Consider the following 12,280-nt stretch of genomic DNA (forward strand, 5'->3'; position numbering starts at 1 on the left):
ACATGCTATTAATGTATGGTGGTAAAGGGAAGGACCGCAGACCTTGTATGTACTATGGATGGTGAACATAGTTAAGGACTGCGGACCTTGTACATGTTCACGACCTTGAGTATAGGTATAGTCGGCAAACTATGAACATTCTCTTGGTTGACTAAGGTAAGTGTCGAGTATGAATGTATGTATGTAAGGTAAACAAGTTAAGTATGTAATATGTATCTTCGGATACGTATGTATGCAAGTATGTGTATGTATGTTATGTTGCCTGACTAACTACAACTCACTCAGCGTAGCTGACTTTTAGTATACATGCATGCAAATAGAATGAGACAGCTTAGTGGAGGAGCACACATGGTTGAAGAATAAGAAGCTAGCATATGAAGATTTGAAGTTATAGGTTTTGTGATGTTTGAACTTTAAAGACATGTTTAAGTTTTAAATGTTTTTGTATGAATGATTGAAGTTAATTGTTTCTGCGAAAATATTTAATTCACTATGATATTTAGAACTGTGTTTATGAGTAAATCCAACGCTGATGTAGGACATCGAACGGGGCCTTACATAAGGTTTAAAGTAAGAAGTAATTGTTTCCTAAGATCATTCCCAGCCGTTCTTCAAATTTATGTAGTGTGCTCTTTATTTTTTAGAGTGTGGTCGAAGTGATTGTGAGTGGAGGATAGACACAAATGTTACAGACTACAGTTCATAAGTAATTTTGAGGAAACACTACTCACCATCCATTGTAAGTAAGGGTAGCAAATGGCTTAGGTTGGGTTGAACGGGCCATGGGTCAGAACATGTTAGGGTGAAACAGGTTAGGGTCAGAATGGGTCAACTAAAAAAATTGCTTTGGTTCGTGTCGGAATAGGTCAAGGTCAGCAGGTTTGGGTCGAAACAGGTCAAAATGGGTTTCGGGTCATTATAATTAAACGAGCACATCGGAAACATTCAAAAAACCCCTCCAAATAAAATTCTAAAAAATAATAAAAAAAATCATAACTCAAAATATAAATAGAAAAAAAACTAAAATGTTTTCTCCACTATCCTCGTTCAACAAAAAAATCGACAAATGAACCGAAACCGAAACGAAAAAAAAAAACAAAACCAAACCGTATTGATTGAAACCGGAAAAATCGATCAAAACCAAACTTAAAAACAGAAACCGAACAGAAATGAAACTGAAAAAACCCGACCAAAATGAAACAAAAATCCTAAATCGACCAAATATATAAAACAAAAGAAACTGAAACCCAACCAAACTCGTCGCGTACAAAAACTCATGCCGCCCGAAACCTGATCCGAGCAAAAACCTGAACCGAACTTGTTCCAATCAGAAACCCATTATGTGCAGATACCCATCTCTTTTGGAAATATGTGTGTTGGGTCATAAATTGGTTAGACTTGCGCATATCAAAAGGCCACAACATGATCAAGAATAAAGTTAAATAAACGAAGACGAGTTGAAGAATTGCATTATGGTTGTGATGGTGTATTACCGAAATCCCTATGGATTTCGGTTTGTCTAGTTACACCAAAATCCCTATGGATTTTGGTTGGGCTAGTTTAGACTTTGTTGGGCTTGGCCTTTGGGCCTTTTGTACGGTAACCCTATATATAGTTAATGTTTAGTCATTAGTTAGGGTTAAGAAGTGGTGTGGAGCATTTTGATAGCCACCATAAACTCAAGAGAGCAAAGTAGACCTGTAAAGAACTTATGTACCCGACCTTTGGTTATAATAAACGTGTGCAATGAAGTTCATCTTGTTCGTATTATTCATTCATATTGTTCTTGAGTCACCATGGTGTTTGATTTCCTCACAAATATCATGTTCGAGTTGATATCATATTGTAGTAATCCAGATTCGGGACTTACAATTGGTATCAAAGTCTATTGACCTATTCTAGGATCGGTTGTGATATCATAACTTCAAGGATTTTGGTGCGTTGCTCATCTTGGTGGTTGTGGTTTTTGAGTTTTCGGTGACATACTCATCGGAGGTGGAAGGAGTTATTTTTGGATAGAGATTGAGTTGATTTTGGTCAAAATTCAAATCCCACAAATTTCGGGATTTAGTTTGTTGCCAAATTTACATGGTCAATGCAGTTTAGGGAATGATTGGATTAAAAGATTTGGAAAATATCTTTTAAATATTAAAAGGTTTCAAATTACTGTTTTTCTGGGATTTGGATATGGTCTCCATAAAAGGAGTTTACTCCTTCGGGTTCTCAATCAAAAATGGTTCTCGGCATCTCCTGATCGTTCTCGGGCAACACTTAGTGTTCTCGGTTGATTTTTAAAGATCTCGGCCAAATTTTCAACGTTCTCGGTTGATTTTAAGGTTCTCGGTCTACAATCTGGGTTCTCGGTGAAGGAATAGTAAGTCAGTGTTCTCGATGGACATCGGGTCTCCGGCCAACATCCTGAGATCTCGGTCAAGTTCTTGAGTTCTCGGTTAAGTTATCGGGTTCTCGGTTATTGTTCTCTGTCAGAGTTCTCGGGTCAAGGTTCTCTGGTTGAAAGAGTTGTCGACTACTTGGGCTTTAGTGACTGTGTGGATTTGGGCATGGTGTTTTGGGCCTTAGTGACTTAGGATCACACAGTAAATTGTTTTGGGCCTAAGTAATTTGGGCTTCTGCTGTAACATTCTTTACTTTTCAAACCCGAAAACTCGACCCATTTTAAATTTTCGGTTTTGTTTCTATTTAAATTTATATATTTTTATAAAATTATTAATTAATCTCAATTTTCATTAATGGATTTTATGTAATCATTTCTATGCAATTATACATTTCACCACCTTTGTAGTATTACATACTCATTTAAAACATTCATAATCAAGATCAAATATTTAAGTACATGTCCCATGCAATTTACTATAATTATTATTTAACTACAACTACTACTTTTATTTATTATTATTATTATTATTAATTTTATTATTATCATCATCTTCTCATATGTTACTTAATTAATAATAAATAATGAATGTTTGAATTCAATAAAATTTATTAAAATAGTTAAACCTTTTGAATACCCTATTAAACAATTTTTAATTTGTGTTTTAATTATATTAAATATGATTAATTTTCATAATTTCCTTAAGACATAACAACTCTGTAATTTCAATATAAAAGGAGGACAAATCCTCCATTATTTTCACACCTCAATCCATTCTTTTCTTAAGTTTAAGAGCACTAACAAGTAAGTTGTTACCATTTCAAGCATTTTATAGCTTTTCTTTTGATTTTATCTTGAATGTTCATACTTGTTCATAAGTTGTTCTTCATGATCATGTTACTTTTATCATAAAAAAATTATATTTTGGTTTTAAGAATCATTATGATCATGGATATCCAAAATGAACACTTTGATTATTCTAAATCTTGGAACAAGCCTAGTTATTTTGCAAGAACAAACGTGAATGTATATTTATCTAAATCTTATGATTCGTTGATCATCATAACGTATAAACTTTCTTATTATTATTTATAAAATTTCTTTTATTAAAAATATTTTACAACATATATAACATACTTCATATATTTGAATTAATAATTGAGTAAATTAATTATTGTTTATTTTTCAACATAACTACTATTTATGAGAATTAATTAATTAATTATGTTACTTGGAAACAAATGTTTAATCATAAATTGTTATTAATATTATTATTTAATCTTATATTAATAAGTTATAATTATTTGTCTACAAATCATTCTTCAACTAATAAACATCAACTGATTTATATAAATTTTATTCATTTTTATAAAACTCATTAAAAATCCCCAAGTCCCCATTTACCATAAGTTAATTAACTTTATAATTCCGGTTACTAGTCCTTGATTTTTTGTATCTTCGTTTTTATTTATAGTTTCGTGAGATTCAATTGCTTTGTTTGTTAACTAGCTTTCGGTTATTTATTTCAACTTGTCTCCAATATCAAAGGTGAGTTTCTCACACCCCTTTTTTACGCTTTTACTTTTGGGGGTAGCATATATATCCTATCCAAATTACAATTTCGTTTATTCATTATTTACAAACTACAATTCGTTACATGGACTTGTGTGTTTATTTGCTTACTTGCTCAAATATTACGTGCTCATGGTTTCCTCATTAAGTATGATCATACGCCCCCCCTATGCACTCAGGACCTCGATGTTATGAGTGGAATAGGGACTCCCGATCCGAGTACGTTGGTTGTTACCAACGGAAAAGACACTTACTTGCGCTATTATCCGAGTACGTTGGTGCACAATCCCAACTGGAAAGGACCTTACTTGCTCTTTTACACTTGTTAATGGAATTGTATGGTTTTTATGTACTTATATCAAAAATTGTGTGAACTCACAAACTATTCAATTAGTTGACTTTATTTTATATATATGCTACAGGTACTTTCATTAGAGGATTAGAAGTTAGGTTATTTAAATAATAAACAAGAAGATGTTTGTTTTGTTCATTCTCCATTGTGTTTGTTCATTTGAAATAACTTGTGTACTTGATGCTTTGGAATGAATTAATGATAATATTTTCACTTAATAGTGTCACATGTGTTTTGAGCAATCTGTACGTCACACTCAGGCGTTTCCGCTTTAGCCGGGGTGTTACAGATTGGTATCAGAGCCGTGACTATAAGATAGGACGTTAGAAGTAGTGTTCAAGTTAGTTATAGTTTATTTGGTTAATTGCTTAGGTTGCATAATTAGAAATTATGTGGGCCTTATGTGATTGTTCAAAGCACTTAGTTGTTACTACTATACTGATGATTCAATTACTTCAATTACACAAGCACACACAAGTCCAAGGCTTATGCCTAAAAATAAAGATTTTTCCAACATTTTCAATTATTGATTTTCATTGTGGTGTTCTGATATTTATTCTTCTTAAAGATGGTTCTTTATGGCGGGTATGTAGTAACTGTAAGGGGGACGTGACTGTTTTCCGAAACTCTTGACACCAAGGTTATTGAAACCTAAGGATACGTATAAATTCTAATCAGATGCGGGACCCGGTTGCTTACCTGGAGATTTAGGAAAGAGCATGAACTCTATTAAGCCAAAGAATACCACTTTCAACATCATATGAATCACAACTTTAAGTTTTAAAACGCGACCACGTTCTCTTTGTGAAAATAATATAGTTGCACTCATCTATGTTTTACAATGTGTTTTAACTGGAAGTCTGTACACGAATACCCAGCTTTCGGTTCGATTTAATTACGCATTTTTATACGAGAATAGTTAAGTTTTAAATAAATTTTGTGACACGTTTTCTTTATTTATACGCTCATTTACGGCTTTAACTTTTAAAAGTTTGCAAAGTAATAACCGAATTTCAAACGATTCCTTTGTTATTTTACTAATATGTTTTAGAATTGAAAACTCAAAAAGTTATGGTGATATATAAATGGTTGAATTTCGATTTGATTACTATATTATTTTTTTCATTTGCTACTACGTTTTATAATTGAAAATTCGAAAGGTCATGGTGATATATGAATGGTCGAATTTCAATTCTTTTACCTTATTGTTATATTCATTTACACTTATGTTTTAGAATTGAAAATTTAGAAAGTTATGGTGGTACATGAACAATCGATTTACAATTCGTTTCTACAATTTATTGTTAAGTTTAATATTTATTCCATATGATTATTCAATAATTTCTTAGATTGTCGTTGTTGAATGTGAAAACTCATGACATCTCATGGGATTTCCAATTTCGATTTCAAATTTTGTTTCATATGATTTCTTTTCTTTACTGGTTTCATTGATATATCTATTAGTCGTTTTTATACTTACGTCCCAAGTCACGCAAATTCCTCACGTTTCGTATCAGGCCTTCTCGTTTTCCTAGTTGTCGCACTCAACCGGCGAAATGACAATCCAAGTTATCAAGCAAATGGCCTCCGCGATCCCGATCACCCCACGTTTGACCGCACCCACCTTCATCGCTATAGTAAATTAAAATTCACACCCAGCACCATTCTTGGAAACGCAAACCAAACCCAACCAAAGAGCCTCGCACAGAAATACGTCCTTTGTATAATATGTGTAAATCCACAGATTTACTTCCTTGAAACGTTAATATACTTCAATTTGTGATAGATTCAATTATCACTTATTTCTAAAACCTACCCAAACTCAACACCACTCACCCATCTGCAAGACATGTACCTAACCATTTGTCTCAATCACACGTTAAACCTCATGCTTCAAGCCTACTAACATTGTGGTGACCTTAGCACACTCGCCATACTTTGAAAGGCATAACTTGTTTCCGCCATGCAATACCCTAACCCCGCATCCTTTGTCGACCTTATACGATTTTTCGGTTTCAATACTTAGACTTTTACAAAACTCATCTACATTTCCTTTTGCATATTTTTCTACATTTTATTTCTTTTACTAACACCTCGTAGCAAATCCCAAATCCTTAGTTGTTTTAATCTTCAGTCAAATTGATTTTCTTTAAAAAGAATTTATTACCAATATTATTATTATTATTAAAGTTACTAATATTACCATCATTATTAATATTACTACTACTATTGTTATTAGTATCATCACCGTCACCATCATTATTATTACGGTAATTATCAATATGATTATTATTAGGATTGTTATTATTATTATTGTTAATATTTTTTTATTATTATTGATATTAGAATATTATTATTACTAGTATCATCGTCACTACTATTATATAATAATATTTAAAGTAAAATATTTTTGAGCCCTTTTGAAACTATTTTTTTTATTCAATAATATTTTTATTATTATTATGATTAGTAATATTATTATTACTAGTATTATCTTCACCTCTAATAATAATGTAATTGTTATTTCAAACCGTATTAAAATTAAAGTTTTTGTTTCAAACAAATCTTAAGCCCTTTTGAGGCTATATTTCATTCAACAAGTCAGGTTATTTGACAATCTCTTTCCTAGGCAGCTGGCCAAAAGAAAACATTTATTTTTAGGAAAATTGGTTTTGAATAATCCAAACTATTGCCTATTGGTAAATATCCATCCCAACTTTACACTTGCCTGCTGGAAGTACAAACTACATATGCATTTGTTTTAAACGACCGCGACTAACGGATGTTAACTCCGTTAGTCTTTTGCTGACGTGGCCATCCGAGTTGTCAAAAAATAGATTACGTGGACGTCTACGTGGTCGGCTGACTGTGTATAACGTATATGTGTAACATTACGTGGCGTCTCTCACTTTATATAACCAGTTTTAAACCCTAAAACACTAATTTTGTTCAATTGAAGAACCCTAAAATACGAAATCAATCAATTGAACAACAATCGATAGATGGAAATGAGCTCATCCACCGTGTCTTCATCTCGTGCCAAGAAAAACCCTAAGAGGTTTAAGCTTGATTTCGATGGAAACGTTTACTGCAATCATGATATCCTTGTCATTCCAAGGATTGCTGGGTGTCGAAGTATTCGAATTGGGGATGAGTTTTATGGTTGCCCTTTATGGCCGGTACGTACACTTATCTAAGTTTCATGCTTTTATTTACAAATCTAATTAGGTTAATTGATTTTATAAGTAGAATGAAGATTGTAAGTTCTTCATGTGGAAAAAAGAAATTGATGAATTCTTGAAGCAACGTGGACTATGCAACTGCAATGCAAGAAAAGATCAAGAATTTGAAGATATAAAAATAGAGAATTTGAAGTTGCACAATATTATCTTGCAAGAAAAGAACAAAAACATGAAACAACAGTTGTCAATGAAGTCCAATTGGAAGAATACATGTGTTTTAGGTTTAGTGGTCTTTCTCATAGCAACGTGGTGGATATTACATGTGTAATGTTAATTATGTTAATGGCAATTAATTGAATCTGTGTTGGTAATGTTATGTATGGAACCTTGTTATGTAATGTTAGTTATTAATTAAGTAATGGAATGTTTGTTTGTTAATCTTTGTTTTGGAATTTTGATTATTAGTCTTTGATACATATTGAACATTTTTACCATTTTGACCATTTTTGTGACCAAGCTGCTGCTGCACATATTGACCATTTTTACCATTTTGACCATTTTTGATGTTGCAACCATTTTGACCAACCATATGTTATAAATGAGCATTTGATACATACTGCAACATATTGACCATTTTTACCATTTTGACCATTCAACCATTTTGACCAAGCATATGTTGCAAATGAGCATTTGATACATGCTGCAACATATTGACCATTTTGCATCTTAACAGGCTGATGCAACCATTTTGACCAAGCATATGACAATTTTAACCAAGAAACATGTTGACAACTGGTGTTGCTGCACATCTTAACAATTTTACATGTTGCATGTTAACAGGCTGCTGCACATGTTGCCCCTAATGACAATTTGACCTCTAATGACCATTATGCCCATATTAACCATTTTACCCCTAGTCACAGGCTGCTACACATGCTGGTTTGACCAATGACAATTTTACCCCTAAAGACCATCTGTGACCTCTAAACAAGCTGTTGCACATGTTGACCCTAATGACAATTTTACCCCTAATGACCATTATGCCCATATTTCCATTTTACCTCCGTAATGACCATTTTGCCCCTAATGACAATTTTACCCCTAATGACCATTATGCCCATATTGACCATTTTACCTCCCTAATGACCATTTTGCCCCTAATGACAATTTTACCCCTAATGACATTTTGCCCCTAATCATAGGCTGCTGCACATGTTGTGACCAATCACAACTGCAACATTTTTACTTTAATGACCATTTTCCCCTTAATGACCATTATGCCCATACTAACCATTTTACCTCCCTAAACAGGCTACTGTCTAAACAAACTAACAAACAATCATGAATACGAGACTGCAAAATACACATACACAATTTCAAAAGTTTTAAACATCAAACACACAAACAAGATTACCATCATACATATTGTTTCAAAAGCTAAGTTTAGCATCAGTCAAAGGTTCAAAAAACATAAGTTTCAAACATCAAACAGTGAAAAAAAACATTCAAAGGTTCAAGCATCATTCCCTTTGACCTTCCCCTTTGTACTTCCCCTTGACCTTTGTGAAGCTTGAGTTGACTGGGAAGCTTGAGTTGACTTCTGTGAAGCTTGAGATGACTTTTGCTTTGCTTGATAGAACCTTCCTTTGGGCAATTCCCCTGCTCTCTTAGAACCTGATAACTTTTTGGAAGCTTGAGTTGACTGTTGTGCAGCTTGAGTTAACTGTTGGGAAACTTGAGTTGACTTATCAGAATCTTTGTTTGACCTCCCCTTTGGCCTTCCCCTTGATCTTTTAACACCACCACCATCATCAATGGCTTTGCCCTTGGCCTTATCAGGGCATTTTCTTATGTTGTGCAATGTTGACTTGCAACAGCTACACTTCATCTGAACTCCATGTTTTGTCAACTTTCCTGGCCTCTTTGGATCTTCATGTGGATCTCTTTTTCTGTTTTTCTTTGGTCATCCAGGCATAGCTTTGACTGGAGGTGGGTCAAGGGGGTAATCTACAATTGGCCAATACTTTTCATCAGGCAAAGGTGGAATTGTGAATTGGTAAGCCTTCAAGTATTTTTCCTTAAGAAAACTTTCATGAACAAACTCCTCAGAATTCCTTTTCATAAAACCAGCCACTGCACGTACATGCTTACATGGTATACCAGATAATTCCCACCTTTTGCAAGTACAAGTTTTGTTACCTATATCCACTGAAACATCATCCCAATCACTAACTTGAAACACAGTAGGGTATGATGGGAATACTTTACATTTATGGGCCCAACTTTTCTCTTTGTCAAGTTTCGTTTGCACCCTTGGACACACAAAAACATCTTTTTGTAACATTTCAGTGTACCTTGTAGTTAGCCTAGTCATTACTAACACTCTCATATCCTCTAACATGTGAATGATATCTTTGGATCTTGCCTGAACTATGGTTCCATTGAAGGTTTCAGCCATGTTGTTGACTATTAAATCACACTTTGTATTAGTGTCAAGAAAACACCTTGAAAAACATTTAGGGTTCTGTTTGACATAAGCTTCAACTGCATCTGGTGACAACTCTAACATATCCTTCATAGCAACATTGTAATCAGCTTCATTATAAGCCCTGCAAGCCCTCCAGTAAACCTCCTTATAATCTTCACCCTTATACTCTTTTTTCCAATTTGCATAAATATGCCTTGCACAATTTATGTGCTCAGCATTCTTCCATACCAAATTTACAGCATTAATCAGTCCTTGTCACATTAAAATTGTTAGAAAATATATGTAATTGAGACACAGTTAAGATAATATATACTTACCTTCTGTTGGTCTGATATAAGTGTCCAACCTCTTCCACCATCTGTGACCTCTAAACATTTACTCAGCTGATTCATAAACCACTCCCAACTGTCATTATTTTCACCTTCAACAACAGCCCATGCTACAGGATACATTTGGTTGTTTGCATCCCTACCTACAGCAGCCAGTAAAATACCTCCTAGAAAGGTTTTAAGGAAACACCCATCTAGGAATAACACCTTCCTACAGCCTGCTAGGAATCCCTTCTTCAAACCTTTAAAACACACAAACAACCTGAAAATAAACTCTAATGATCAAGATGAACTTAATAAACTCTAATGAAAATGAGATTGTACCTGAAAAAGTCTCCAATGATGAAGCTGCATCTGAATCCTCCCTAGGGAACCCTGGTGGGGCAGTTAAGAGTTCAAATGTTGAACTTGGGCTTGCATTCTTTAAAGCTGCTATATATGATCCAAGTTTACTATAATGGTCCCTCATTGACCCATGAAGCTTCTTATAAGCACTCCTTTTAGCATTATAAGCCATCCATTTATTGATGATCACCTTATACTTTTCTCTAACAACTGTTTGAATGTCTGCAGTAGGCCAATTAGGTTTTGCCTTGAACATAGGCATAAACTCATTAGCAATGAAGGTAGATGTCAATTGCCTATTCCTTATCATGTTCCTTTGGCAGTTGTGCTTGCCTTTTACTCCTTTAACAATATAGAAACTTTTGCCCTTATGAAATGAACAATACAAATTAAAAGGACACCCTGCCACACACTTGATACGTAATCTCCCACCTCTATTCTTGTTACTGTCACTAATGACTAAATTTCTACCATTTGTCACAACATATTTCCTAACAGCATCTTAAAAGCATCCCTAGTAGGGAACCTTATACCAACAACCCACTTGAAATTTTCCCACTCAGTTTGGTGACCTACAACTGGAACATCTTGTTTGTACTTGTTCCCTCTGATGTTATCATCTTCACTCTCTCCAGGTGAGTTAACATCACCATCTGAATCCTCATAGCTGCTGTAAGTTTCTACATATGAGGGCCCTGCATCACCAGATTCTTTCAAACCTTCCTCAACCAATTTACCAGTTTATTTCAAGCATTCCTCAAGCACTTTATTTTGGGTTGCAACAACCTCTTCACGTACTTGTTTTCTTGCAACAATTGAATCTCTCAGCTCATCATCATCAGATTCATCATCATCCAAATTAACATTGTAAGACTCATCATCAGAATCATCACAGTCTTCATCTAACTCATCTGAACTACTATCAATTGGTGGTGAAGTGTTTGTAACTGGTGGTAGTTCAATTGGTGGTGAAGTACTGATAATTTTTGGTAGTTGACTAGGTGGTGAAGCTGGAAATACCTGTTTTCTTGTTGTAAGCTTATTGTACCTCACAGGACTCAATGTTGGATGAGAAATGGTTGGCTGGGATTGTGGTTTACTATGCATTATTGGATGAGTTAGGGGCTAGTGGGCTGCATAATGAGCTGGGCTTCAGTGTTAGTGGGATGGGATTGAGTGTTAGTGGGCTGGGATTCAAGGCTACCGGGTTGTGGTTTGGGTTTCCTTAGTTTTTCGGTTTGAACGTATATAACTAACCTTTCATCAGCTCCAAGCAGAGATGCCATCTCGTTTACTACTCCATCACTATTTAAATGTTTAACCCGACCATCACCAGGTATTAAGCAATATAAGAACAAATCCTCCTTCTTTTCATATGAACCATAATCCATTGCATAACCTAGTATCTCAAAATACGAAAGCTTATCAACCTCTAACCCTAATGATGTTGTTTTCCCCCTAACATACCTTAATTTAGGAGGATTGACATCAAATTTCCCACCAGTTTTGAAGTCGATATTGATATTATCACCCATTGTTTCAATCGTCTGGCCCTAATGATGTTCAATCCTCGAGGAATTAGGGTTCGTTCTTCGTCTACAGAGTATTAGGGTTGTT

The 12,280-nt window shown here is 34.4% G+C and overlaps 1 protein-coding gene across 1 annotated transcript; it reads right to left on the bottom strand.

The window, feature by feature from the left end:
- Positions 1-9,464: 9,464 nt before the first annotated feature.
- Positions 9,465-10,973, bottom strand: LOC143557434 (uncharacterized). The gene is made up of 3 exons (XM_077046508.1): positions 10,643-10,973; positions 10,307-10,560; positions 9,465-10,208 (listed from the first exon to the last, which is right to left on the bottom strand). The coding sequence occupies exons 1-3, from the start codon at positions 10,971-10,973 to the stop codon at positions 9,465-9,467; spliced, it is 1,329 nt and encodes a 442-aa protein (XP_076902623.1).
- Between the last annotated feature and the right edge of the window lie 1,307 nt (positions 10,974-12,280).

Source organism: Bidens hawaiensis, unplaced genomic scaffold, assembly GCF_021521415.1.
Source record: "Bidens hawaiensis isolate Kalapana, Puna unplaced genomic scaffold, B.hawaiensis_p1.1 tig00018963_1, whole genome shotgun sequence".
Taxonomy (NCBI): domain Eukaryota; kingdom Viridiplantae; phylum Streptophyta; class Magnoliopsida; order Asterales; family Asteraceae; genus Bidens; species Bidens hawaiensis.